This window comes from Gorilla gorilla, chromosome 15 (genome assembly GCF_029281585.2).
Source record: "Gorilla gorilla gorilla isolate KB3781 chromosome 15, NHGRI_mGorGor1-v2.1_pri, whole genome shotgun sequence".
NCBI classification, from domain to species: Eukaryota; Metazoa; Chordata; class Mammalia; order Primates; family Hominidae; genus Gorilla; species Gorilla gorilla.
This window is the reverse complement of record NC_073239.2, coordinates 93,950,732-93,977,172: the sequence shown is the minus strand read 5'-3', so window position 1 is coordinate 93,977,172 and position 26,441 is coordinate 93,950,732. Positions and strand designations below refer to the sequence as shown.

Here is a 26,441-nt window from a genome sequence, read left to right as displayed (position 1 = left end):
AGGTCTTTAGACCCCATCACACCAGGCTACAATCTGCAGGGATGCCATAAAAAAATCTGGATGAAACATGTTTGCAAACAGGCCGTCCTAAGGGGCAAGCGTTTCCACATACAGGAATCACGCCAACGGGTAAGGAGCTGCAAACGCAAATAACTGGGTTCTCTTGAGCCTCTGAGGCTCAAATTTTTGTGCTCCCTCCCTTCTCTGGATTCCACTTCTTAAGGAAGGATGGTTCTCTTTATTTCAGAAGGGACCTTCTCTAGCCATCTTTACCTATTTTTTGTTTCTTACTAGTGGCCTTACAGCTACATTTTAAAAAGCCACTTAGACAATTGTATAGGACAGAAATAATACTAGAAGAATTCGACTATGACAACCCTCCAGACTTTTAGTGAGGTCAGCTTTTCATTTCCCCAGTGTCTTAAAGATCCCAGAAAGGGGCTCCTGACTGGCCTGGGAAACAGGGAGGACTCCACATGTCTCCCTGTTGAGATCTTCTAGGTGAACCCTGACAAGGAGCAAGGCTTGAGGAGGCACAGGGGAAGGCATGGAGGTGTGCTTGCTAAGGACCACTGTGCTGTAGAAAAAACTTCACTTACTGTGGCTTTAGTTTATCCCGGTATACAATTATAGTAGCTTTGTCACTTAAAAGTTCTATTTGTGAAAGTGTCAATCAGATGGAAGAAATCACTGGACTATCTTCACCTCTCACTCCTCCCAACCTGCCCAGTATAAGCCTCCAAGGCTCCAGAAAACAGGGGACTACTCACTTGCCATAAGGCTGCTCATATTTCAAGTTCACACCAGTGAAAATCTGAGCAATGAATTTCCACATGTTCAGTGTCTAATCCCAATATTCCCAAATAACATGAGTACCTATGTTTAACATTTAAATCAGTTCAAATATTTACTCCAGGTTCACTCAGTATTTTTAAGCAGTTATAAAGCAAAAAGGCCAAATAGGTTTCAAGTAAGTGACTTTTATTTTTCTCTAACATTTCACAGTCAATTTCTGCAAAACTTCATACTTTCTCAAAAGAATTCACATTTGCTAAATAAATTTCTACCCTAAAGAATTCATAGCTGAAAAACCACTTCAATATATGCACAAAAGTTACTTTTCTGCTAAAGGAACCATAGTAGAAAATAAAAAGTCAGACAATACTATAATCAATAAAAACCAATGAGTGTAATAAATTACAAATGTCATTAAATTCCATTCCCATAACCATTGCAATCAGCAACTTTTCTATATATATTTCAATAATGCCAACAAAATCTGCCAAAAGTTCTCTTAAGGGTTGCTCTGAGCTAAAAATGGCTTCTCACCTTCAGAAAACAGCAGCTCTGCCACAGTACTTCATAGCCAATTACGTTATGCATCGCTAAAACCATCACTACTTACAGCCTTGGGCAACCGATGGAGATCTTTCTGGTCACCTCCGAGGTTCCTCCATTTGCTGATCTGGCTTCTGGACTCAATGGATCTCTCCTTCCAAGATCTATCTTCTCTACTTGGGTTCATCTGCTTACAGCTCCAACAGAGAACAAATGCCCATGGTAATAGCCTGGAGAGATTTCTAGCACTAAGTTACAAGATTAGAAAAGAGCTGAGAGTGGTGCTGCTTCTCCCTGCCACTCAGCAGTGAGGATTGATAGTGGCTTTCATCATCTTTTACTGAAACAGGGAGGGAAATGCAAGCCTTAATCTAGGAAGAAGAGTCCAAGAGGCTTATAGCTCCACAGAGGGTTTTTCCAATGGAATAAATTTGGTTCTCAGCAAGTGTTTTCAGATTTTTGACACAGTAAGACTCATAACTGGTGCCCAGGATGTTCTGAATGCACCTGTCTCTATAGCTTTGCTGCCAAACATATTCTGCCAAAAAGGAAGCTTCCTAGCATGGTGCACAGAGTAGAGCTGCTATAGTACCACACAGATTCAGGGGAGGCAAAGAGAGTGGGCCAAGAGAAAAATATTAAAAGGAGCTGAATCTGCCTAAAGACACATTTGCTCTGATTTCTGAAATTCTTTCAGAAAGCAAACAGCAGGTAATAATTCTGCGTTGATGAGTGGAGTCTAGGGATGTTACCAAGTTGTTCACTTCTAAATCAGTCATATCTAAATCACACGTTTGTGAACAAAGTATAGGCAATCTGAAGCCACATACTTTTTAAACTATGTTAGAGTTACAACTACCTAGGAAATGTCATATTTAACTTCTGGTCTTGGTAAAACTTTTCTTTGCAGACAGGGTGAAGCTGGGCTGAGCGTGGTGGCTCAGGCCTGTAAGCCCAGCACTTTGGGAGGCTGAGGCAGGCGGATCAACTGAGGTCAGGAGTTCGAGACCAGCCTGGCCAACACGGTAAAACCCCGTTTCTACTAAAAATACAAAAATTAGCTGGGCATGGTGGCGGGCACCTGTAATCCCAGCTACTTGGGAGGCTGTGGCAGGAGAATCACTTGAACCCGGGAGGCGGAGGTTGCAGTGAGCCAAGATCCCACCATTGTACTCCAGCCTGGGCAACAAGAGCGAAACTCCATCTCAAAAAAAAAAAAAGGAAGATGAAGCTCACCATATAGAACTTATTAAGATAATTTTGTAAAGAACAAAGATTTTCAAGAGGATGAAATTTTAAATTGAGAGAATATTTTGAAACTTTACTATTTAGAAACATAGTTGCCTATTTAATGAAGCTGAAAAGAACGTGTATCATCTGGAAACTCTGGTCATGGTCTCCATTTCGAGATGAACTTCATATAACCAACATTACACCTCTGGCTTTGTTGTCAATATCTAACACATGAAGGAAACACAGAAGACGCTGCTCTGTAACTGCTTCCCATCACTATGACATGGAACAAATGAAAATTTGGGATGTCAAGAAAATGGGTAAGATGCTTTCCAATTTTTTGTGGACTTATCATACCCTCAAGACAACTGTATTTAATTCAAAGTTTATCAAGCATAATAATCACTTATCAAAATAAAGGAAAAAAAAACAAGATGGCAGCAGAGTTAACTTATACTACATCCCAGGAACCACTGAAACTATCCTTAAGATTTTTAGACATAAAACAGGTTACACTGTTTCAAAAGAAGAGAGAAAAAAAGCCTAAGTTACCAGAATTGTCCAGCTCCTGACCATGAGATATGCCGGCCATGTCTATTTTCTTCAGCTTCTAAGTCAAAAAAGCAATTCATCGACTACAATTCCAGATGTACTGCATTCATTCCATACCTTAAAATTTGGAAGTACTGTTTTTGCCTGCTAGTTTAAGAAAAATCTGACTTGTAATGAAAATGTAGGAGTCAGATGGTACTACTCTTTCCCTTGATTTTCAAGTTTAAGAAAACAAAGCATTGAGTGATTAAGTGCTCACACCCAGGTGCAACCTGTGCCCAGGGAATTTTAGGTCTCGCCCAACTAGTACGATGCCTTGTGGAATGCAAACAACCTCCTCTTATTTCTCTCTGTGACTAAGACAGGCAAGGGAAGATCCATGAAGGTTTCCTTGTGTCACCTACTCCCTGGCTCAACAGGCGTTGCTCTGTATGCTCATTTGTGTTACTGTACCCTTGATCCTGGTGAGAGAGTGGGATGATGGGAGGTGACAGCAGGAAGAGCCCCACACAATCATCTCCTGCTTTGCCCCATGATCCATTGAAGCACCTGCAGGCTAAGGAAAAGGGGCTCAAGGGCACTCCCAAACTGAGGTCCTCAGTGGGACGGGGACATATGTATCCTGTGCCCAGACCACAAGTTAAGACAGCAGCCAGGTATTGGCACATGGCTTCCTAAGTGAACCATGACACAGTTTAAGTTTAGAAGGAAAAGCTCTTACATAAGTTTTGGGAAACAGGAGTAGGTAACAGCAAATGAGCTAAAAGAACCACTCAAGTAACAGGAAAATATGCCTCTGTGCTATATGTCTGGGTGATCAGAGAATGCTTCTAGGTTACTGCCTGTATTACTGGACCCAGGTGTTAAAGATGCCTGCAGCTTGGCCCAAGCCTGAGGGGCCCTGCTCTTGGTGGCTTCTATAAACAGCTGGGTTTGCTCCTTTAGCTGGTCTAGTTCTACTTGAGTTGCCTGATTCTGACGAATCAACTCCTTGGTTTTCAAAGTGATCTCCAGCAAACCAGATTTATGTAGGACTACTAGGGTATTCTGAAAGCGCCTATGTTTGCTCTGCCGCTGCTCTGAAAAGATATCTGGGCTGCGGCAGAGGTGCTCTGCAGCCCATAAAGGTGAGCTATAATTAGCAGACAGTGGTGAAAGGGGAGAGTTGCTCTCTAACCCATGGAGAGTGCTGTCTGATGCGCAGACAGGACTGGCGGGGGAAGCGAAGGTCAGACTGGGAGCTTTAGCCACGTGACTGCTGGATACCGGCTGAAGAGTCTGTGGACTTCCACCTGCCACCAGAGAGGGCACACCCTGCAGAGCTGAGTCCTCGGCAAGTTTGGCGCTGGGTGGTGCTGGCGTCGAGGGACTGGACGGGACAGCACCAGCCTTGGTTGGCTCACTGGAAGACAAGCTAGGCCCAAGTCTCTCAGTACAGATTTTCTTCTGCACTCCACTTGTTCCTTTTTCTTCTGGGCCAAGGGAAAGGCCCCTTTTGCCTGGATGTGGGGCTATTTTGGTGTAAGAATTCAGAATGGGCAAGTAGTTCCTGGAGTCGGACTTTTTCTCACCAGTGTGACATGGACTGACAGGAGATGGTACAGGTGGATGAAGGAATAAGAGCTGTGGCTGTGCTGAGATCACTTCAAAGGAGGGCTGGACAGTCCACGACTGGAGCTGGGATGAGCTGCTGCCCTGAAGACAAAGGAGGAGAGCAGCACACTACTCATTACTGCTGAAAGGATAGAGGAGTGAAGCTTCTGTCAAAGGGGCAAGTGGATACTCAAATGCTTAGAACAATTTCAAGGACAGTGCTTCTCTCACATAGTGGTTTGAACATCTATTTGTGTCTGATATCACAAATACTTTTTAAACTTTTTCTAAGGGAAAACTGGAGGAAATACCTATTTTTATTCAAGTGCTATCACTCAGAAAAATAAATGGGTAGGTAAAGTAATGACATAGCTAAGGTCACAACTGAAACAACAAAAATATGGATTTCCTGGTGTAAGTTAAAATGTGACTTTACACCAAAGTGTATCTTCATTTAGTTACACCTGGAACCTCTTTTACCTGAAAATAACTTTTGATTAAAAAGTAACATATTGGGCCAGGTGTGATGGCTCATGCCTGTAATCCCAGTATTTTGGGAGGCTGAGGGAGGCGGATCACCTGAGGTCAGGAGTTCAAGACCAGCCTGGCCAACGTGTGAAACCCCGTCTCTACTAAAAAATACGAAAAATTAGCTGGGCTTGGTGGTGTGCGCCTGTAGTCCCAGCTACTTGGGAGGCTGAGGCAGGAGAATCGCTTGAACCTGGGAGGTGGAGGTTGCAGTAAGCTGAGATTGCGCCACTGCACTCCAGCCTGAGTGACAGAGCAAGACTTGGTTTCAAAAACAACAACAACAACAACAAAAAAAACAGAAAGAATAGAAAAAAACCCATATTGTCAGGAGTCTACGGGTTCCTGTTTTTAAGGCAGTGACATCCAACAATCATAAAACCATTCAAAATAATAACAGCTACCATGTATTGGTGCTGATTGTAGGTTACCACTATGTGTAATGTTTTACATGAGTTAATCTATTTAACAACCTCATGAGGCAGTTACCATTTCCCTTCATAAACAGGAAACTGAGGCTTAGAAAGTCGAAAAAACTTGTTTTAAGTCATCAAGTTACTAAGTGATGCAGTTAGGATTCCATCCTCTGTCTGACTCTAAAACCCATCTGAGCCATTCTGCTATACTGCCTTTGTTTATTACTCCTCAATTATACATTATTTTTTAATTAAAGTACTGATTCAGACGAAATCTAATAAAGAAGGACATGGCTACTTGTCTCCAATGTTTGAAAGCCAATCCAGTTCCAACCTGGTCCCCAAAATCTGAGTATAGATAAAGCCAGGCAGAGGGCAAGCCTGACAGAGTTTCACATCATCAGTGGGGTCAGGTGGGGTCATCTGATTTATCTGAAGAACATTACGAACTGTCTTCCCATACATGTACATGCGCGCACCATTTTGCACACATTTCAGTTTCTTGGATGCAGGGTTAGGAACTTTAGGCCGGTTCATTTCCCATGCAAAGGCTGGAACGATCTAGAGTCCTCTTGATGTTCAAATATACTCCGGGATATACTAAGGCAAGCAATGCTAGGGCCAGAAACCATATTTCCTTGTCATAGGAGACCCAAAATCAAGAGGTCTTTTGAAGTAGAGATCAGCCTGTTCCAGCTCAGTCAGAAGCAAAACTTCATGCCCTCTCTAGGGATGACCTACAAGGCAAATCGATCTGGAAAATATCTAATGCATTGTTTTCCCATGATTTTACTGGACTGTACTTCCTAATGCTACTGTTATGCCCACTCTCCTAACAGATACTTAGCTGACTTGTTCCAATTATTAGATTTTACAAATTGTATTATTCATGTCGAAATCACCTGAGGGAATACAGAACAAAATTTTAGACTTGGACAGGATCTCAGAATCATTTCACATAAACCCTTCATATTAAAGATGAAGAAACTGATATCCATTGTGGTTAATTATGTACAAGATCACACTGTCTAATGACAGAGGTGGAATCAGACTCTCAAAAGAAAAATATCTAAAACCAAGCAGCCATAATCAAGACATTACACAACACGCAGAGAGTTTTAAATGTGTATAATTATTTTAATTTTAGAATACGCTAGATTCTAGTATGTTTTTAAAAAACGAAACAAAACTCCTAGACTACTCCCTTAGGTCAGCTTGTCCCCAAGTCTCTTAGCTCCTGATCAGGCCCAGCAGCTTTTCTGGCGGGTCTTTGTCTTGAAGAATGTGGCTCTGCTGGAAAAGCCTACTCACTCCGTAACTGTGTGTGTGGGCTGTTCTCAGCCTTCTGGAGCTGCCAGCCTAGCCTACAACAAAGAAGGGATATAAACACAGACACAAGAAAGGGACAAGGAAGCCAGAGAGGAAGGCAGGGAGAAAAAGAACTGGGAGAAAGGAAGCCCAGGAGAAGCACTGGCAGCACTGGTGGGGCCGGAGCAATCTCACATGGGCTCCATTTCCTGTCTCTATTCTTTCTTTTCCTTTCAATAAGGAGAGCCATGCTTCCAGCTGAGATGTGATTTACCAAGCAAAAATCTTCAAATTCCTTTTCAGAACTCACCAGTCTGCCTTGTTGAAAATCAGTTTGTGTTCCTCATATACAACTAGGTAATAGCTAAGACATTAAGATTTCCTGTCAGGTTAAAGCCATGTTCTCACCTTTTACCCTAAGGGGGGAAAAGTCAACTACTCAAGCCAGATTTAAAAATTTCACTATCTTCAAGTAGCCTCATCAATGGACCCATATGAAAACTGATATATTTTCAGAGGAAAGTACGGTAAGATTAAATTTCTTTGGCTGAAATCAATCTTTTCTATTCTCAGACTTCTCTATTCTAACTTAACCAAGTTCATATGATCAAGTTCTCAGTTTCAAACACTAGAGCTTAACTTAGATTTTCATCTAAATCTTTTCTTTCATATCTAAACAATAATCATATAATAAACATAGTTATGTAATAAAGCCCCAAACAGGATGTGTTTCCACTCCACAACACTGTGTGGATTCTGCTGGTATCCCCATACTTGAACCAGGAGCAGCTTCGTCACTAATGACAGGCTCTGGCTGACTACTAAGAAAATGCTCAGTATATGACATAAGAAACAGGGAAATTGCCTCTACTTCTGAGATAAATGCATTCTACATTCCTAAATTCCCAGGGCAATTCATATTAAAAAGAGCATCTTTTGTTTCTACCCTAAACTCTGCCATATGTTAGAATGCACCACTGAAGTGATGCCATTTCTGCTTGGTTCCTTTATATACATCTCAGGGTCTCTTTGGACAAACTACGAATACAGAAATAAAACAACCTAACTGTCTCAAAAATGAGAACGCATGTCATGATTCTTATATTCCTTTTTAAAACAGTGTCACACTTGAAAGATAACATCCGCTCCCCAGGACAGAAAGTACACATTGGTGTGGTTCTAATGGTCTGTTCTAAAATCTCTCTTTGGCAGAGAATATAAATCTCTTCCTTTATACACGGAAGCTAAGAGATTTTTATTTGCAAAGACTTTAGGTGATATTAGTCCTCCTCACCTGTTTTACAAGCACATTCTTCATGACGACCATGGGAGACAGGGTAGGGAAGGCATTCTTTGCAGTTTTGGAGTTCTGCCTCGGCCTGTCTTCTCTGCTCCAGCCTAAGGCGCTCAGCATGTCCTCGGACTCCATCTGCTCTGCGGAACTCAGACATTCCGAGCTCCCATCTGGTGGGCAGAAGAATGGTCAACTCACTTAGGCTCTAGACTAGGGGCTCTTAACCAGGCTCCTAAGGAGCTACAGACCTCTTGAAATTGAATGCAACACTTGTGATGTGTTTTTGTGAATTTTATTGAGAAGGAGGCTTTTAGCTTTCATTGGCTTTTCAATGGGATCTATAATTAATCCCTCCTCCACCAAAGATTAAGAATTATTGCCCTAGGACGAGTTTGACTTCCTTTCTAACTCTCTTACAGACAAAAACCTGCCTCAATTAGGGCTCACATGAAAGTAATCATCATCAGTCTACAGGAGAAATGAGTTCAAGGCTTCAAAGTTAGTTTATTACTTTCGAGAATCTGTTGAGAAAGGAGACGAGTATGGCCCAAGGTAGGATTAAGACCTTCAGAGGCTCTGGGTACCACAAGATGTAATTACAATTAAAAAAACAAAACCAATCTGTAAACCTCAAAACAATTGCATTTTCTCCAGCTTAAGGAAGACTGTATGACTGGAAGGATATACATCAATGGAAATATGATTTAGAATCTCCAGTGACACTTTTAAAAAACTATAAATGTTGGGATCCTTCCCTTGATCTACTGAAGTGATTTACCTGGTTCCATGGTAGGTGTATTTCACAAAACACAAGTAATCCAAATGTACACCTCTAGTTAAGAACCATTAGACTGAAAACAAATGAGCCCAGAAGCAATGTACATATTGAGTGCCCAGATCTTGGTTTCTAAATGCCATTCTGCACATAAAGGAAATGAGGGCTCCTTGGAGAAACAGCTGATTCCAAGACTTTGACAGGGAATATACGAGATGAGCCTGGACAGCTTGTTGTCCCAGAAAGCAAAGAAGTGCTCAAACACTAACAGAGACATGTCAAGGAGACACAAGAGCTATCTTGAGGGGACTCCCGCTGGTCAAATTTGAGACAATTTGAGTATCAGAAATGATGATTTTAACAGATTGACAAACTGAATTACAAAAGAATTCCATGAATACATTAGTGATACTCAAAAGAAGAGGGAGGAGGGAAAGCACTTTTTACAGAAGAATGTCAGCTAATGACGTTCAAAGAATGGTAAAATTAGAAGATCACCCCTTTTTTTTTTTTTTTTGAGACAGAGTTTCACTCTTGTTGCCCAGGCTGTAGTGCAATGGCATGATCTTGGCTCACCACAACCTCTGCCTCCCGGGTTCAAGCGATTCTCCTGCCTCAGCCTCCCGAGCAGCTGGGATTACAGGAATGCACCATCACGCCCGGCTAATTTTGTATTTTTATTAAAGACAGGGTTTCTCCATGTTGGTCAGGCTGGTCTCGAACTCCTGACCTCAGGTAATCCACCTGCCTCGGCCTCCCAAAGTACTGAGATTACAGGTGTGAGGCAACGCGCCCGGCCAAGATCACCACTTTTAAACCACCAATTTGATTCAGGTGGTTCAGGTTGCCAGATGATTCAGGCAAAGATCATCAATGGATGCTAACTCTGGTAAACAGTTTGTTGGGGAATAGGATAGTCACACAATTATAAAGTATTATCCCATAAATTACTTATTAATTACAAAGAGAAAAGGGTACTTTAATGGTAAAGAAATCTGTACACACTATCTTAGCCAAGTGATCAACCAACCAGAGCATCACCAAGAGTAAGACTAACTTACGAGTCTCCAAATGTGTTGCAATGGGAAGGATACAACATCAACAACATAGTATTCTGGTCAAGATGCTAATCCTGACCCTAATAATGGGGACACTACCAGAAAATCCAGAGTGTGAGACATTCTACAAAGCAACAGGCCTGACTCATTCAAAGATGTCAATGTCATAAAGAAAGAAGAAAGAAAAAAAGGAAAGAAAAGACAGGGGAGTGGTTATAAACTAAACCAGACTAAAGGACAGGACAACTAAATGCAATGCTCAATCTTCAGTTGGATTCTGGATCCAAAACAGACAAAAAGACAAACAGCTATAAAGGACATTATTGGGACAATGGGGGAAAATCTGAATATGGAGTGTAGCTAATGATAAGCATCAGTGTTAAATTTCTTAGGTATGATAATGATATTATAACTACATAGAAGAATGTACTTGTTTTTAGGAAATCTGTACTGAAGCTATATGGGGTAAAATGTCAAGTGTTTGCAATTTACTTTCAAATAATTCAGAGAGAGAGAGTGTGTGTGTGTGTGTGTGTGTGTGTAAAGAGAGAGAGAGAGAGAGAAAGCATATATGGCAAAAAGATAGATATATGGGGTATTCATTTGCTTTTGTATAGATTTGAAATTTTTTGAACTACAAATGTGGTAATTAAAATGGGAAAAATTGTCTTGATTTTGCAAATTTCATCCTACTCCAAGGTAACTGGAATAACTCAGGCAGTGAGGAAATCACTGGCACCTGGCCCAAGAGTGGCTCGAAGCATTCCAGTGGCATTCACTGGGGCTACTTTCTGGCGCATAATGAGTTTGATTATTTTAATACCACCTTATATCTGAGTAGTACAATATTCTTAAAACAACTGGCCTGACAAAGTTGAAGTTGTTAGAAGTGTCAAAATGTCAACAGTACTGGAAATAATAGATGGTAAGATTATGGATAATGTTTTTCTTCTTCATGCTTTCCTACCTGTCCAAGCTTTTACAATGAGCATGTATTCATGAAATGAAACATAAACAAAAAGCAAACATGATATTAAAAGAAAAAAAGAGGCACTAGGCCTCCAATGTTTCCCAAACCTGTCTGATCATACAAAAGAAACACTTGTTTTTTAAAAGAACCCACATTCCAGGCCCTGTCCAGACCCTTGAAAGAGTCTCCAGGAGGGAAATCTGGTGATCAATATTTTTAACAAATGCCTCAGGTGAGCCTTATGATGAGGCAGGCTTAGGAAGCAATGCTGAGAGAGAGAAGAAAAATCCAAAGGGAAGGTTGGCCCACCCTTCCCTGGACTGTCCTGGCCCTGGGCAGGGCAACTAATTCCTTTTAATCTAATCCCTTGGTTGGCGCTCTGTTCCTCTTTGAGCAACAGTCTATTTATAATTTGCCTTTTCAAGCAGCATGCCTACAGGGAGAAAATATGCCAATCTAAAGACAAGAGAGTTCTAGTTTTCCTAACAGCTGCATTTCTCACTATAAGTTAATAAATCAAAATTGATTGATTTGTCTTTGTGAGTCTGGATAATATAAATCTTCTCCTTGAGAGGGTTCTACTCTCAGGATGTTGACTTGACCAGAATCCCTCAGCATCACCCCTCTGCATCCCCGCGCCAAAAATCACACTAGTGCCATATTCAAGCCACTACCCTCAGAGCGGGAAATAAAAAAAGAGCCCAGCACAAAATTGAATGATTCAATATATATGCAGCTAGCCCTTTTGGGTAAGGTTTAAGAAAAACTTGTAAGGAAAACTGTTCTATTTTCTTATCTCTAATAGATACTCAAGTTTAGAGCTAGGCCAGGTGGCTCACAGTCCAAATACAAAATGCATAGAGACTGGGGGGAGGGGTTGTTGGAGGCGTACATTTCTAAACACAGCAAAACTACTTTCTCAATGAAAAAGTTACCTTACAAATTATATACAGTATTACTTTTATTTAACTGGCAGTCTTCCAATTTGTTACATGGCAACTACATGCAGTAGCAATTTTTCCCCTACAATGTAATAATTCCTGTGAAAAAGGAAGTAAAACAACAGAATTATGAGTATTTAAATATTTTTTTCCAGTGACCAATTGCAATAGTTGGAAGTGTAAGATTCAGAGTCTAAGTTGAAAAAAGATGTTAAATAATTCTTTCAGAACTAACCCTGTGGTGACTTTGATGGGTACCCTGACATATGGCATCAGAATTACCATTTTAAAGCAGGTAAGTATTTATCCTGTGTGTGAAAGCATCCCATCCTTATCACATAAATGAGTTTTGGGGAGGAAATTTTTCAGGCAAAGCATTCACTCACAAAACAGAGGAAGGATAAGATATTTTTAACCTGAAAAGCCAGAGTCCTTGTCTGACTCAGCAGCAGCCATCCCAAGCTGACGAGCCACTTTCTTCATCTCTGTGCCTTTGCCTACTTTGGCAGAGAGTCTTCTGGGGCTCTCTCTGGATGGGTTTTTCCTCTCCATGGTTTATTCAGCTGGAGGCAGATTCATTGGTACTCTTTTCATCTGGACTGCCCTATGAAAAACAATTATATAAGAAGTCACTGCCTGGAGAGCTGAAACAGGTGATCCAAACAGTGAATAAAGTATGGGCAAAGAACACTGGCCTCACCCACTTTAGCTTTATTTTCTCAGGTTTCAACTGACAAAAGCTTTAAGTTTACTGAACAGAATGGTTTCCACCCATAAAGAGATTCACAGTCCTCTGGCTGCCCTCTAATTCCATTACAAATTCAAGGCACACAAACCACATTCAGCATACGCTTTGTAAAGTGCTAACAAAGGCACATTTGATTAGGCTTTTTCTAATGGGTAACGAAATGAACTCACCAGAGGGGAGAGGGGACAGGGGAGTGAAGAGAAGGGAAAAGGAAGACGGGAGAAGAGAGAGGGCAGAAGGAGGGGGAGAGGGGAAAGGGGAGAGGAGAAAAGAGACACCACAAGGCTTGTTTTCCTCGTGTACATTTGCAGGCTCATGACCTACTGCCACCTCCCACAATGTTGCGTTTCTCAAATTAACCTCTAAATCCTTTGGCTGAGGTATTGAACAGAGAGCAAAAACAACTCCCTATACATGCATGCTACTTTTAGGCTTAAAAAACACTTTTATGGGCAAATAAAATCATATATAATAAAGAGCTTATAATATGCGTTGCTATTAGCGTTATCTCACTTGAGCCTCACAATGTCATCTTCAGTTGCCATCTCACTTTACAGGGGAGGAAACTGAGGCTCAGATAAGTTACATTCAATCATTTAAAAATATTTATCAAATGCCATTGTAAATCAGGCATTGTGCAAGGACTGGGGATATAGAATGAACAGAATAGGCATCTGTCGCTTCCTTCTTGTAGCTTATGATCTAGACAGAGACAGTCATTAATCAAGTAATCACTCAACTAGCGACCATTTTGATAAGAGCTATAAATGGGAGAGGCTAACAGTCTGGGGGACTGAGGAAGTGCACCGTAGCTGGGATCTGGAGGATTGGGAATTAGTAGGAATTAGGCGAAAGGCATGTTCCAGGCAGTGTGAAGGCCCTAAGGGAGCAAGGGGCTTGGCACAAGCAAAGAACCGAAAGGCCAGGGAGGCCAGAGCACAGTGTAGAAGGGTACAATGCCATGCACTGATGCCAGACTGGTAGTCAGGGAATAGACAGGCAACACCTTGGAATCCATGTTGGAAGGATTTTAGATATTAACTTAAAAGCAATGGGAAGCCAGGGAAGAATTTTAACCAGAAGTGTGACATGATCAGATGTGCATTTATTTATCTTATTTTTTGAGACAGTGTCTCACTCTGTCACCCAGGCTGCAGTGCAGTGGCGTGAGCATGGCTCGCTGCAGCCTCAACTGCCCAGATGGAAGCGATCCTCCCCTCAGCCTATGGAGTAGCTGGGACAACAGGCATGTAGCACCACACCTGGCTAATTTTTTGTTTTTTGTAGAGACAGGATCTCACTTTGTTGCCTCAGCTGGTCGTGAACTCTTAGGCTCAAACAATCCTTCCACCACGGGCTTGGCTCTGGGCCTTGGCTTGGCATCCCAAAGTGCTGGGATTACAAGTGTACACCAGCTTTGCATTTTAAAAGCATTCTGGATGCTGAACTGAGGCTAAAGTGGAGAAGGGCAGGAGTGGCATTGAGATCATTTAGTTGCTACCGTGACAGTCCAGGTGAATTAAGGTGGTGGCAGTAGAGATGGGAAGAAGAAAAACATGGAGGCCCACCTGATGGGACTGGGTAGGGGGAAGATGGTGGTACCACTTTCTCAGCTAGGGAGCCCAAGAAGTGCACAGAAGGGAGTTGGGTGGGTGGGGCAGGGTGGCATGGTCATGTAGATTTGGTCATGTAGAGACTGAAGTTACTGTGGGTCATCTAAGTGGAGATCCTGGGTAGGCAGTCACATGTAAGACTGAAGCCCAGGAGAGAGGCCTATATTTGCTCCAGGGATAAACAGCTAGTCCACAGCAGATCCAGACCTAGATCAACAGTGCCAATAATAAGACCAATCGGCCCTTCAAATTGCTGGCTGAGGATAAGAACATTCCAGATATTTTAACGTGGCCATTTGAGTCACCAAGGAATGGCAACTGTAAGGCCAGCATGATAATAACACAAGGAATACCGCTGGGATAAGGAGAACAGGCCAACAGGGAACACGACAATAATGAAACTGGGAAGATGCAAGCAAAGCCTTGTGATGTTTTAATTCACGATGCACTCCTGACTCTATCCTGTTGTTCTTTGAGTGAAGAAAAACACAAGCCCCCTGCCAAATACCACTGTATCTGGAATACCCTGGAGTGCCAAGTCTGGACATTCCTGCTAATATAAGATCTAGTGAAGAACATTAACTACCCTAGAAGCAGTTCAAAATAAAATTAAATAGAAGACAAGGATGCTTATAAGCAACCCTCTTGCTCATACTTTTGCATACTGTAGGAGCAGACTAAAGGGAACACAAACTGGACTGAATGAGAATGAATTTTAAACACAATTCCAAGTAAAAATCATTTTGCCCCGTATCTAACTCATTTAAGGGGACTGGCTTCCTCATTCAACTGACATCAAATCAAGCACTCTTCCACAGGTCACACGTTTAATCCTATGTGCATAAAAGATAAACAGTGGCACTGTCACAACTTGCAGAGAACTATGCAAAAGCAATGTCTATCTGACAGCTATGAAATTTGACAGCATGGACGGCCCAGCTTAAAAAGTAGACTAAAGTGTAAAACTATATCTCTAATTAAATCGGATCCTTTTGTATGAAATTCAACAAATGTGCATAGTATAATTTTCCTAAAATAATACTGTCCAAAAGTGAATAGAAGCCATCTCCAAAATGGAAGTAGATGAGGCTTGTGGATGGGCATTCAAACTAATTCATGTCGGACCAGGCTGTTGATTTAGATTAGGAGGGTAGCTCATGTTAGTTGCAACTAATTAAGAACCTTACTTAGGTTCTTAGGTTCTTGAAGTTTCACATTATCTTACTAAACATGGATTATTTTACAGGTACTTTAGATAATGCATCCCAATTTAGTCTTCTACAATCCTTGCGGCAAAACAATGAAAAAGGTCTTGCTATTATTATTAGAGTGTAGTCAATGGAGCTACAGAAAATACACAGGAATTTATTCTGGCTTATTGAGAATTTGTAGGATAAGAGATAATTGATCATGGAGTCAAAATACTGAAACACTGACAATCGGTTTTTGAGGCTCAGAAAACAATACTCCCAAGTATGGCACTTTAGCATAATGAGTACTTTGTTGTTGCTTTTTGTTTTTTTCTGAGACTGTGTCTTGCTCTGTCGCCCAGGCTGGAGTGCAAGGCCACAAACACGGCTCACTGCAGCCTCGACTTCCTGGCCATAAAGAAATTATCTGACCTGTCTTGTCCGATAGCAGATCATAAAACCCTCATTCCAGAATGGGTCCTGCCCTATAACAGAGAGGAAGGAATGCTACACAGAGGTCAAGAATAATTCTGGACAGACAGACCTTGCTGGGTTTCCCACCTCAGTCCATTACTATTAGATCATACTCTTTTTGTTTTTTTGTTTTCTATTTATAGATGGATCACACGCTGTTGCTCAGGCTAGAGCGCAGTGGCATGATCACAGCTAACTGCAGACTCGACCTCCTGGGCTAAAGTGATCCTCCTGCCCTAGCCTCCTGAGTAGCTGGGACTCCAGGCGCATACCACCACACCCAGCTAATTTTTAAATTTTTTGTAGAGACTGGGTCTTGCTATGTTGCCCAGGCTGGTCTCAACCTCCTGGACTCAAGCAATCCTCCCATCTCAGCCTCCCAAAGTGCTGGGATTACAGGCATAAGCCACCATGCCCAGCCAGATCATACCCTTTTTGTCCAATCATATTTCTACACAGCCGTCCATTCTTCATCAAACCTAACCATAAAAATAGACAGTTTTCCCTGAGTTTGGGAGGCTTCAATTCTGAAGACTCCTGTGTCATAAAAAAAACTTTGATTAAATAAAACTGTTATGTTTTTCTCTTGTTAACCTGTCTTTTGTTATGGGAGGGTCAACTATGACCCTTATGGTAGGTGAGGAAAGATATCACAGAGGTAAGTTAAAAAGAGAACAGATGCTAAATTTAGATCCTGGGGAGTTGGTGGCAGTTGGAAATAAAGAATGTAAAATCGACTTTAGGATGGCAAATTGACTATTTTTCATATGAAAATGATTAAAAATATGAAAGCCTCTATCTTCAGTAAAGTTCTCTTAAGCAGCAAAAAGCCTTAGCATTGCAGCCAGGGAGGCTCACATGGGATGTAGAACAAAGAGCTACATCCCTCCCCAAACTTTACTCTTTCGGAGGAGTAGCAGCACTGCCCTCCTGGGAGTGGCTGAGGGACCCACTCACACATAGCACCACATAAAGCCTCACTTACTACTGGTGCTCTCAACCCCAAAATTTGCAAGGCAAAGTCTGAAAACCTCGGGAAGTTGCTTGATTTTTTTCCTCTTAGATATTAGTTTACAATAAAGTTACATGCTCACACTGACTAGGAGTTGAAAATGGATTACTAAGCTCTTACCCACTGTGTTCTTTCTGCTTCCTGCTTCCTGGCATAGACTGGAAATCACTCACGCTGCTTTACAAACACATGTACCTTACTCTGCATTAAAAGGGCTAATTTAGGCTCCAAAACTGTCAGAATTTACCCTAATTGGGCCTCTTATGCATGTATATGTAACACATTGTCCAAAAGTTTCCCAGAGAGGATAGTACACACTAAAACTCATAATGGAAAGTGAATCAGGCCGGGTGTGGTGGCTCACACCTATAATCCCAGCACTTTGGGAGGCAGAGGTGGATGGATCACCTGAGGTCAGGAGTTCGAGACCAGCCTGGCCAACATGGTGAAACCCTGTCTCTACTAAAAATACAAAAATTAGCTGGGTGTGGTGGCACACATCTGTAATCCTAGCTACTTGGGAGGGTGAGGCAGGAGAATCCCTTGAACCTGGGATGTGGAGTTGCAGTGAGCCGAGATGTTGCCACTGCCCTCCAGCCTGGGTGAAGAGTGAGACTCCATCAAAAGAAAAAAAAAAAAAAAGAGAAAAGAAAAGAGAGAATCAGAGCCAGGCAAGGTGGCTCACGTCTATAATCCCAGCAGCACTTTGAGGCACAGGCGGGCAGATCACCTGAGGTCAGGAGTTGGAGACCAGCCTGGCCAATATGGTGAAACCCTGTCTCTACTAAAAACACAAAAATTAGCTGGGCTTGGGGATGTGTGCCTGTAATCCCAGCTTCTCAAGAGGCTGAGGCACGAGAATAGCTTGAACCTGGGAGGCAGAGATTGTAGTAAGCCGAAATTGTGCCTCTGCACTCCAGCCTGGGTGACACAGTGAGACTCCGTCTCAAAAAAAAAAAAAAAAAGAAATAAAAGAAATAAAGTGAATCAATAAATATATAAGTTTATATAAGGGGACAAAATTCAAAATCCTAGCAAGTGCTCCAAAGCATTTAGCTCTTACTACTCTTTTTGCACTTCTGACATTAGTCTAATTATTTGTCTCCTCAACCTCGAGTTGTTTTTTTCATCTTTGCAACCTCAGCCCCCAACAATTAACATGAGGCATTCAATAGAGTAATAAATTCCAACAAATCTCTGACCTGCTGAGTCTCTGACAGCTCTAGTAGCTTAGCAGTCACAGAAATACCTGAACAGCTTGAAGGTCAAGATTCTGCATTTCCAAACACCACGGTCACCTTAAGATCTAACCTCCACGTCTGGTCCCCTGCAGGAAACAGATATTTGATCTACCCCTTATTCTAAGTTGAAACGTCAGGGACAAATCCACCATCCAAATTAAAGGTTGATCTAATCCACAAACAATCTTTGTGAAGATTTGTCCTTATGATTAAAAAGGAGATCCAGGGTTACAAGAAAAGGATCTGAAATGCTGCTTTCAGATCTCTCCTTTTATAGACACTTGGCAACATTCCTGGAAGCTCAAGTTCCCTTTAAAATGTGTCACGTGTATAACATGTGTGCCTGGACAGAAGTGTGAGGTAAAAGCCCAACCAGAGGCTTAAATACAATAAAGTGATAAGGTCACAGAAAGAAAACCTTGAGTAATCCCCGTTAGAATTATAAATACATTACTAGGTTTTCTCCGAAGTCATTTTCTTTTGGCCTGCATATTCAGGGATACCATTCTGGGAGAATGTCTGGGTATCTTAACAGTGGAAAAACCCTGTCTACCTAAATGTCTAATATTCATCTTCCCTTCCACATTCATTCCATTTCTCCAACTTGGCTGAAAATTCGTGTCAAAGATCCTGAACCCCAATTCCATATAATTTCCTATGTTTTAGACCAGTTTGGCTCTATTTTCACCTTTCAAAGGGGAGATGAGCTTAGAGAACTTTCTCCGATCCCCTGCTGCAATTAGTTCACAGTAACAGTGCCCACCTACCCATTCGCACCAGCCCACGTTGCATCTGTGCCAGGCAGCATGTGCACCCTCCAGGCATCCACCAGCCTGCCAGCTCAGCAGGGCAAAACTGGGCAGACCCTAGTACTGTGCTGTGACTGGCATACCACCAGCCTTCCAGGGCAAACGCCCAGGCAATGCATACTGCCAGGACTTGAGCAATAACAGGGAGCCTGGCTCCAGCCTGTGACCTGGGCCGGGATCAGAGCTCCCCCGAACCCACCCACTAACCACTTAACTCCTTACTTGGCACTGCCCACCTTCTCCCCAGAAACACTACCCCCGACACCAAGCCTGGCAAGCTGGCCACTCAGGGGAAACAACCAGCAACGTGGGTAACGGCAGGTCTCTGGAAAAGGCGGCACACCTGTGCCCTGGAGCCAGAACAGGGTACCACCCCCGACCTCAAACCGGAAGCCCAGGACCCTCGCCCAGTTACTAGTTCTGGCGCCCACTCACCTGCCCATTGCCTGGCCCTCAGCTCCCAGCCGGGCTGGACTCCAAGCTCTCTCCCCGCCCAGCCGGCTGGCGGTTGCGCCCAGGGCTAGACCAGGGCCCACCTGCCCCTCACACAAGCCTCCTCCCCACACGCAGCCCCCTCCTCACCCGCGATTCCCTCTCCCACGCCCCTCACAGCAAACCAAAGCCCTGCTCCCACCATTTGGCCCTCCGTCCTCCGAAAGTCCCAGTTTGCCCCTCTTGCCTACTCGCTCCTCTTCCTCTCTCCCCTACTTCCACCTCCTTTCCCCACGCTCCTCGCCCAATCCCTCTCCCGCCGTCATCCCTGCTCCCCTCCTCCCGGACCGAGCCCTCCCTTTCTCACCTAGGGCCGGGGTCGCAGCTCCACGACCGGCCTGTGGGTCAGGTGGCGCATGCGCGAGCACGGCCCCGCGGCACCATGACAACCTCGTCGTCGCTGGGTGTCTCGCTATCCCCACAGCCTCCCGCCCATTTCTCCTCCCCACGCCTCCGCGACGGCTTTCGCCAGCCACGTGACCCGACTCGGATGACCCGGCACCATGGAGACCGCACGCTGTTCTCCTAGAAGGGCCCTTGGAGATGCGCCCTTTCCCCGCCCCCGCCGGAAGACCAGGCCGGCGCGGGGCGGGGCCAGCGCTCAGAGGCCTACGCTCTGTCCGCGGCCGGCGGGCGTCTCTATGGTTGGTTCCTCAGGCCCCGCCGCCATTTTGTACGGGGGCCTTGAGCAATGAGCTGCTTGGGCACGGTTTCCAGGCGGGGTTCAGAGGAGTCGGGGGTGGGGCCGGCTTGGAGTCGATACAGCGAGAGGAGCGACTCTCGCACTGTCTTGGTGCGTGCCGCCGTTGGGGGTGGGGGCCGGGGCGAGTCGTGTCTGGCCTGTGCGCGTGCCGGGAGCGACAGTGCCCGGCGTGGGAGAGCGGGCGTGCGGGCCGCCTCAGCCTGGAGTCGCCGTGACGGGCGCCAGACCTCCCCGCGTGCTCCTCGCATTTTCTCTACGCCTGTCGCCCTGTTTGTTTTTTGTTCCCGTCCACCCTCGAGACCGTGCTTCACGAGGTCGAGGCGCGATGAGTTATTTTAAGTAGATGATTTCATGACCTTTGATGTTTGACTGACTTTGTCATGTGCTATGGGTTTTACATGGATGCTGTTTCTGGTGAAGGTTCACGGTGAACACACGTGTGTAACAGCTAAAGAAAAAAAGGGCTTGGGATCAGTTGACGTTCTGATGCCTTGAATCAGTGAAGGTTACTTAGAAAAAGAATTATTTCGCTAGTGAAAAAGAGGACATGGGCGAGTTTAAAGAGTTGACGGGTCGAGGCAGATTCAAAAGCTGAGCTGTCCAATAAGATGGTCACTAACGACTGGATAAGTTTCTCAGTTGTACTAGCCACATTTCAAGAGCTCAGTGACCTCTTTATTGGACAGTGCAGATTACATATAGCCCATTCCCAGCATCGCAGAAAGTTATATTGGACAGTGCTGATTTAGATAGTGGGGAATTGTTTTATACTGGTCATCCAGGCCTTTGTAAGTGCTGCTAGGTCGTAGTTAATCACGTTAGTCCTCTAGACACAGGTAATTCTAATGTATTACTGGGTATGGGTGTACTTGTTAGCAGTCAGCTTTACCAACAAGTAATATGCCTACACCATGTAAGGCTTTTGTTTTGGGGACAGAGTGAAAGCAATAGTTAACAATTACCAAGTAATTAGGAGCCGGGCCGCTTTATATGCATCCTTTTATGATTCCTTACAAGTTTATGACGCAGGTGGTATTTTTTTCCAGTTGTGTGGCGTTTTTGCCCATTAGGACTCAACTAAAAACCCATGGCTTTGGCCAGGCACAGTGGCTCACGCCTGTAATCCCAGCACTTTGGGAGGCCGAGGCGGGCGGATCACCTGAGGTCAGGAGTTCAAGATCAGCCTGGGCAACACGGTGAAACCCCGTCTGTACTAAAAATACAAAATTAGCCGGGCGTGGTGGCACATGCCTGTAATCCTCGGGAGGCTGAGGCAGGATAATCGCTTGAACCTGGGAGGCGGAGGATGCGGTGAGCCGAGATAGTGCCATTGCACTCCAGCCTGGGCAACAAATCTCCGTCTCACCAAAACAAACAAACAAACAAAAGAAAACCGTGGCTTTTATCCATGAAGCTATTAATATATTGCCTTCTTTTGAAGTGGAATAAAACAATCTGCCTTCAGATAACTTAAAATCTGATATGGGAAATAAGACGCGCTGCAATAAATAATATGAAAGAGAATAGGATAAGTACCAGAAGATTGTGAACAAAACCTAATTAATAAAGTAAAGGGAGAAAAAAAAACTTTTTTTTTTTTTTTTTGGTTGTTGGAGTAGGAAGAGACCAGTAGGTAAAGCTTTAAGGATAGCTAAAAGTTGGATTTGCAATAATGGAAGTGGGTGAGAGTACGACGCACACAAAGCAAAAAAAGAATCAATGAAATAAGCAAAAGCATGAGGTGTGGTCCTATCTTGGTTTTCCGAAGGGGCAAATAAATAAACTATGGGAGGAATGAATTAATGGCATTTGCAGCAACCTGGATGAGATTGGAGACTTATATTCTAAGTGAAGTAACTAAGGAATAGAAACCCAAACATCGTATGTTCTCACTCATAAGTGGGAGTTAAGCTATGAGGATGTAAAGGCATAAGGATGATACAGTGGACTTTGGGGACTCAAGGGGAAAGGGTGGGAAGGGGGTGAGGGATAAAAGACTACAAATTGGGTGCAGTGTATACTGCTCAGGTGATGGGTTCACCAAAATCTCACAAATCACCGCTTAAGAACTTACTCATATAACCAAAATGCCACCTGTTCCCCAAAAACCTATGGAAATAAAAAATTTAAAAAACAACAGCATGGATACTAGGCTTAATACCTGGGCAACGAAATCATCTGTACAACAAACCGCCATGACACAAGTTTACCTATGTAACGAACCTGCACACGTATCCCTGAACTTAAATAAAAAACAAAACAAAAATAAAATTCAAAAAAAAAAGAATAAAAGTCTGCCTTCAAATAACTTACAATCTGATATGGGAAGTAAGACATGATGTAATAAGCAATATGAAAGAGAATGGGATAAGTACCAAAAGATTCTGAACAAAACAATAACATTAAGGGAGAAAAAAAAACTTTCTTTTTCGGTTGTTGGAGTAGAAAGAGACCAGCAGGTAAAGCTTTAAAGACAGCTTAAAGTTGGGTTTGCAATAATGGAAGCGGGTGAGGGTATAATGCATACCAAGCAAAAAAGAATCAGTGAAATATGCGAAAGCATGAGGCCCTCTTATTCCTCCGAAGGGGCAAATAAACCAAACTTCCTTGACTTTACCTACATCTTGAGCAGACAGCCATTCTGTACCAATAACTTAAGCTTCAGACAAGTATTGTAATGGAACCAAATGAATCAAGACTAATGATAGGCATAATTTTTATGATTATTTTATGCCATGATTCTATATAATTAGATATACAGAATAAGAAATTCATGAAGATTGATAGTGAATATTTTTATGTGGCTAAACCACCGTAAACGTTTTTCTTCCTTTCCTATTAATTTACCAAGGTTTGTAAATCAGCATCTATTGATAGTTTACTGGTGCCACGAATTCTTTAACCTTCACTCACTTTACTCTCTTTACTCTTGGTTGGGGTAAGGACCCTGTGATGGATGGGGTAAGGACCCTGTGATGGATAGTGGGTTCTGAAGCACCTATTCTTCTTGCTGTAGGGTCCTTTCCAATTCAAGTTCTCCCCATTACCATTGTGGTCTAGGTTCGGTTTCCTACCACCACAACCAGCAGGGGGAGACATGCGCCCTTAAATCCTACATTTAGGGACTTGCGAATGTTTCCTTTTTTTTCCATCTACTTCTTGAAATTGTAACCTGACTATCCGTGTGAGGATTTGAGTTTTTAATCCTGCATAGGATACCATGAAGAGTCAACCATGGGCCGAGTTTTATTTGAAGATATTTTAAATGTATTATTTATTGTACAATTTAAAATATTTATAAACAATTGTTTAATAATTGTTGAATTTAAAATTAAAGTCATTGAAAAATATTTAAAAGTGGGCCAGGCGCAGTGGCTCACACCTGTAATCCCAGCACTTTGGGAGGCCAAGGCGGGCAGATCACTAGGTCAGGAGTTCAAGACCAGCCTGGCCAACGTGGTGAAACCCCGTCTCTACTGAAAATACAAAAATTAGCTGGGCATGGTGGCATGCGCCTTTAATCCCAGCCACTCAGGGGGCTGAGGCAGGAGAATGGCTTGAATCCAGGAGGCGGAGGCTGCAGTGAGCTGAAATTGTGCCACTGCACTCCAGCCTGGGTGACAGAGCGAGACTCCGTCTCAAAAAAAAAAAAAAAATTTTAAAGTAATTAAAATAGTGTAATAGGAGACGGTGAAAGTCAGTGATCTAGTTTCAAATCCCAGCTCCTATCAATATCATTTTACAAAAGAAGGGTCATTTTGATATATTTTCCGTATATACAGGAGGGAAGATAGGACATAACCTCACAATTTAAAAATAGAATAATTTCGGGTGTATGAAAAACATAAAGCTTTAGTCTTATTTTTCCAGTTTGGCTGAAGACTGGTGAAAACATCACCACAAGGACTGGCAGCAGTTCTTGGACTGGTGTTTGGGAACCATTGATTTCATTTTCCTGAACCTCAGTTTGGCCATCTGTAAAATAGTTATCCTCTAGTTTGAATCTAGCATCTAGCATTATTGGTGCTGATCACTTCATAAGTCTTTAAAGAGGATTTGATGGAGTGGTAAGTGTGTCTCATGGGTCAGTGAGAGAAGAGAGGGGCTCCAGCCTGTGTGGGCAGGGGGATCTACAGGTGCCAGATGGCAGAGGCAGAGGCCAGTGATAGTGGGATGTATGACCTTTTTTCCCTTAGCAGTCAGGTGACAAGGCCCTCACCAGCCAGACTGGTTCTTGGCTCATATTTTAGGGGAGTATTTGGCAGAGCAGGTACACTAAAAGGGTAATATTCAGGTTATGGTCAGGCTGTTCATATATAGGTGAAGGTTTTGATTTTAGAGGCAGTGTCAACCCCTCCCACATAGCCCTCTGTCTTCTTGCTGATACTTGAAATTCCTTTAAGGAATTGCTTGACACCAAGATACTCTAGAACCCAAGACAAATTCTTCCATAACAACACGTAGTGCTTATTATTTGCCAGATGCTGTCCTAAGTGATTTGCCTACATTTATTCATTTAATCCTCACACTGTCTATGAGATGGGTGTAGTATCATTATTTTCTTTTTACAGAGCAGGAGGCTCAGATACAGAGGCCCACGTCACTTGCCAAGGTCACCAGTGGTAAGTGGTAGAGCCAGGATTTGAATTCCAGAGTCCTTGCCACTTTGCTTGACAGCCTCCATGTTAAAGTGGAAATGGGTAATATCTCAGCCTTTCCTGCTGTGCTAAGGAGGAGGCCAGTGGGGAGCTAGAAGCACTATGAGGAATAAAAATAAAATCTTAAGCCCTTCAGCCAACTGGAATGACCCCCTCTTGGCCAAGCAGTCCCCAGAGAAACCCTGAAAACTGAATGTCTGGCCGTGATGGGGAGAGAGGTCAGACACGCCTTAGTATGCCCCTTCCTTATTAATCTTTAACCAGAATTATTTCCTAAAGAGTAGGCAGAAACCAGCTTTAGAAAACAAGAAATGGACAACCCATTCCTTTATCCCCATTAGCTAGTCAGCTGAGGTAGTGACTGCACTCCCCCACCCTCTTCACAGTTTCAAAGTGACAGCTTGCCAGTTTCACAAAGCATCCCTTCCTAAAAACTGACCACCATCGCTGGACTAGTTTTGGCTGACTCATGGAGGATGTGCAGTGAGGATTTTTGTGTCCTCTGCTTCACCTTTTGATGTCAGAGCAAAACCGCCTTTGCAAAGATTATGACAGTAAGAGAAGTCTAGCATGGCTGACTCCACCTTGCTTTTGCCTCATAGGCTGGCTGTCCTCACTCATTCCTGGGTGTAGGCCAAGCTAACCATGGGAGGCATTTAGTTTATAATTTAACTTTGAAGCAAGAATGATAATAGGCCCTCCATGAAACTAACCCCCTCTTTGCTAGAAGGGGGTTACTGAAACCACTTTTGTGAAAGTAATGAAAAGGGACTGAAACCACTTTGGTAAAAGTAATGAAAAACCACAAGATTGGGATTATGGGATGGACCTGAATTCTGCTAAAATGTAGGTATAATTAAATGATAACCAGCCATGGCCGGGCGTAGTGACTCATGCCTGTAATCCCAGCACTTTGGGAGGCCGAGGTGGGCAGATCACCTGAGGTTGGGAGTTTGAGACCAGCCTGACCAAATGGAGAAACCCTGTCTCTAATAAAAATACAAAAATTAGCCGGGCATGGTGGCGCATGCCTGTGATCCCAGCTACTCAGGAGGCTGAGGCAGGAAAATCACTTGAATCCAGGAGGCGGAGGTTGTGGTGAGCTGAGATAGCGCCATTGCACTCCAGCCTGGGCAACAAGAGCGAAACTCAGTTTCAAAAAGAAAATAAAAATAAAAATGATAACCAGCCATTGTTTCAGAAGTCACAAAATTTGTAACTTCCCCAAATACTCCTATAGGTAATCACTATTTTAGAACCTAAGATTGGTCTTTTGAGATGTTTTTCAGACTTTTGCATTCTGGCAACTCATTGACTTCAATCGGATCTGTGACTCAGGAATCAACCAGTCCTGTGGGCCCCCTACCCAGAACTCAGCACACAAGGACTAATTTTCCACACCCCTATGATTTCTGCCCCAACCAGTCAGCAGCACCCATTCCCTAGCCCCCTGCCCACCAAATTATCCATAATATTATTGCCTTTCAGTTCTCAG

The 26,441-nt window shown here is 43.2% G+C and overlaps 1 protein-coding gene across 4 annotated transcripts; it reads right to left on the bottom strand.

Annotated features, from left to right (window-relative positions):
- Nucleotides 1-960: 960 nt before the first annotated feature.
- On the bottom strand, nucleotides 961-20,490 carry CIPC (CLOCK interacting pacemaker). Of its 4 annotated transcripts, none has more exons than XM_055361060.2 (5): nucleotides 19,893-20,105; nucleotides 18,246-18,370; nucleotides 12,423-12,610; nucleotides 8,263-8,432; nucleotides 961-4,818 (listed from the first exon to the last, which is right to left on the bottom strand). In XM_055361060.2, exons 3-5 carry the CDS (start codon nucleotides 12,556-12,558, stop codon nucleotides 3,925-3,927), a joined length of 1,200 nt encoding a protein of 399 aa, XP_055217035.1. In that variant the 5' UTR covers nucleotides 12,559-12,610; nucleotides 18,246-18,370; nucleotides 19,893-20,105; the 3' UTR covers nucleotides 961-3,924. The 4 variants fall into 4 exon arrangements, with proteins under 4 accessions (XP_055217035.1, XP_004055541.1, XP_004055538.1 ...); XM_004055493.5 differs by having other exon boundaries at nucleotides 18,293-18,370; nucleotides 19,893-20,059; XM_004055490.4 differs by lacking the exon at nucleotides 18,246-18,370 and having other exon boundaries at nucleotides 19,893-20,490.
- Nucleotides 20,491-26,441: the final 5,951 nt, after the last annotated feature.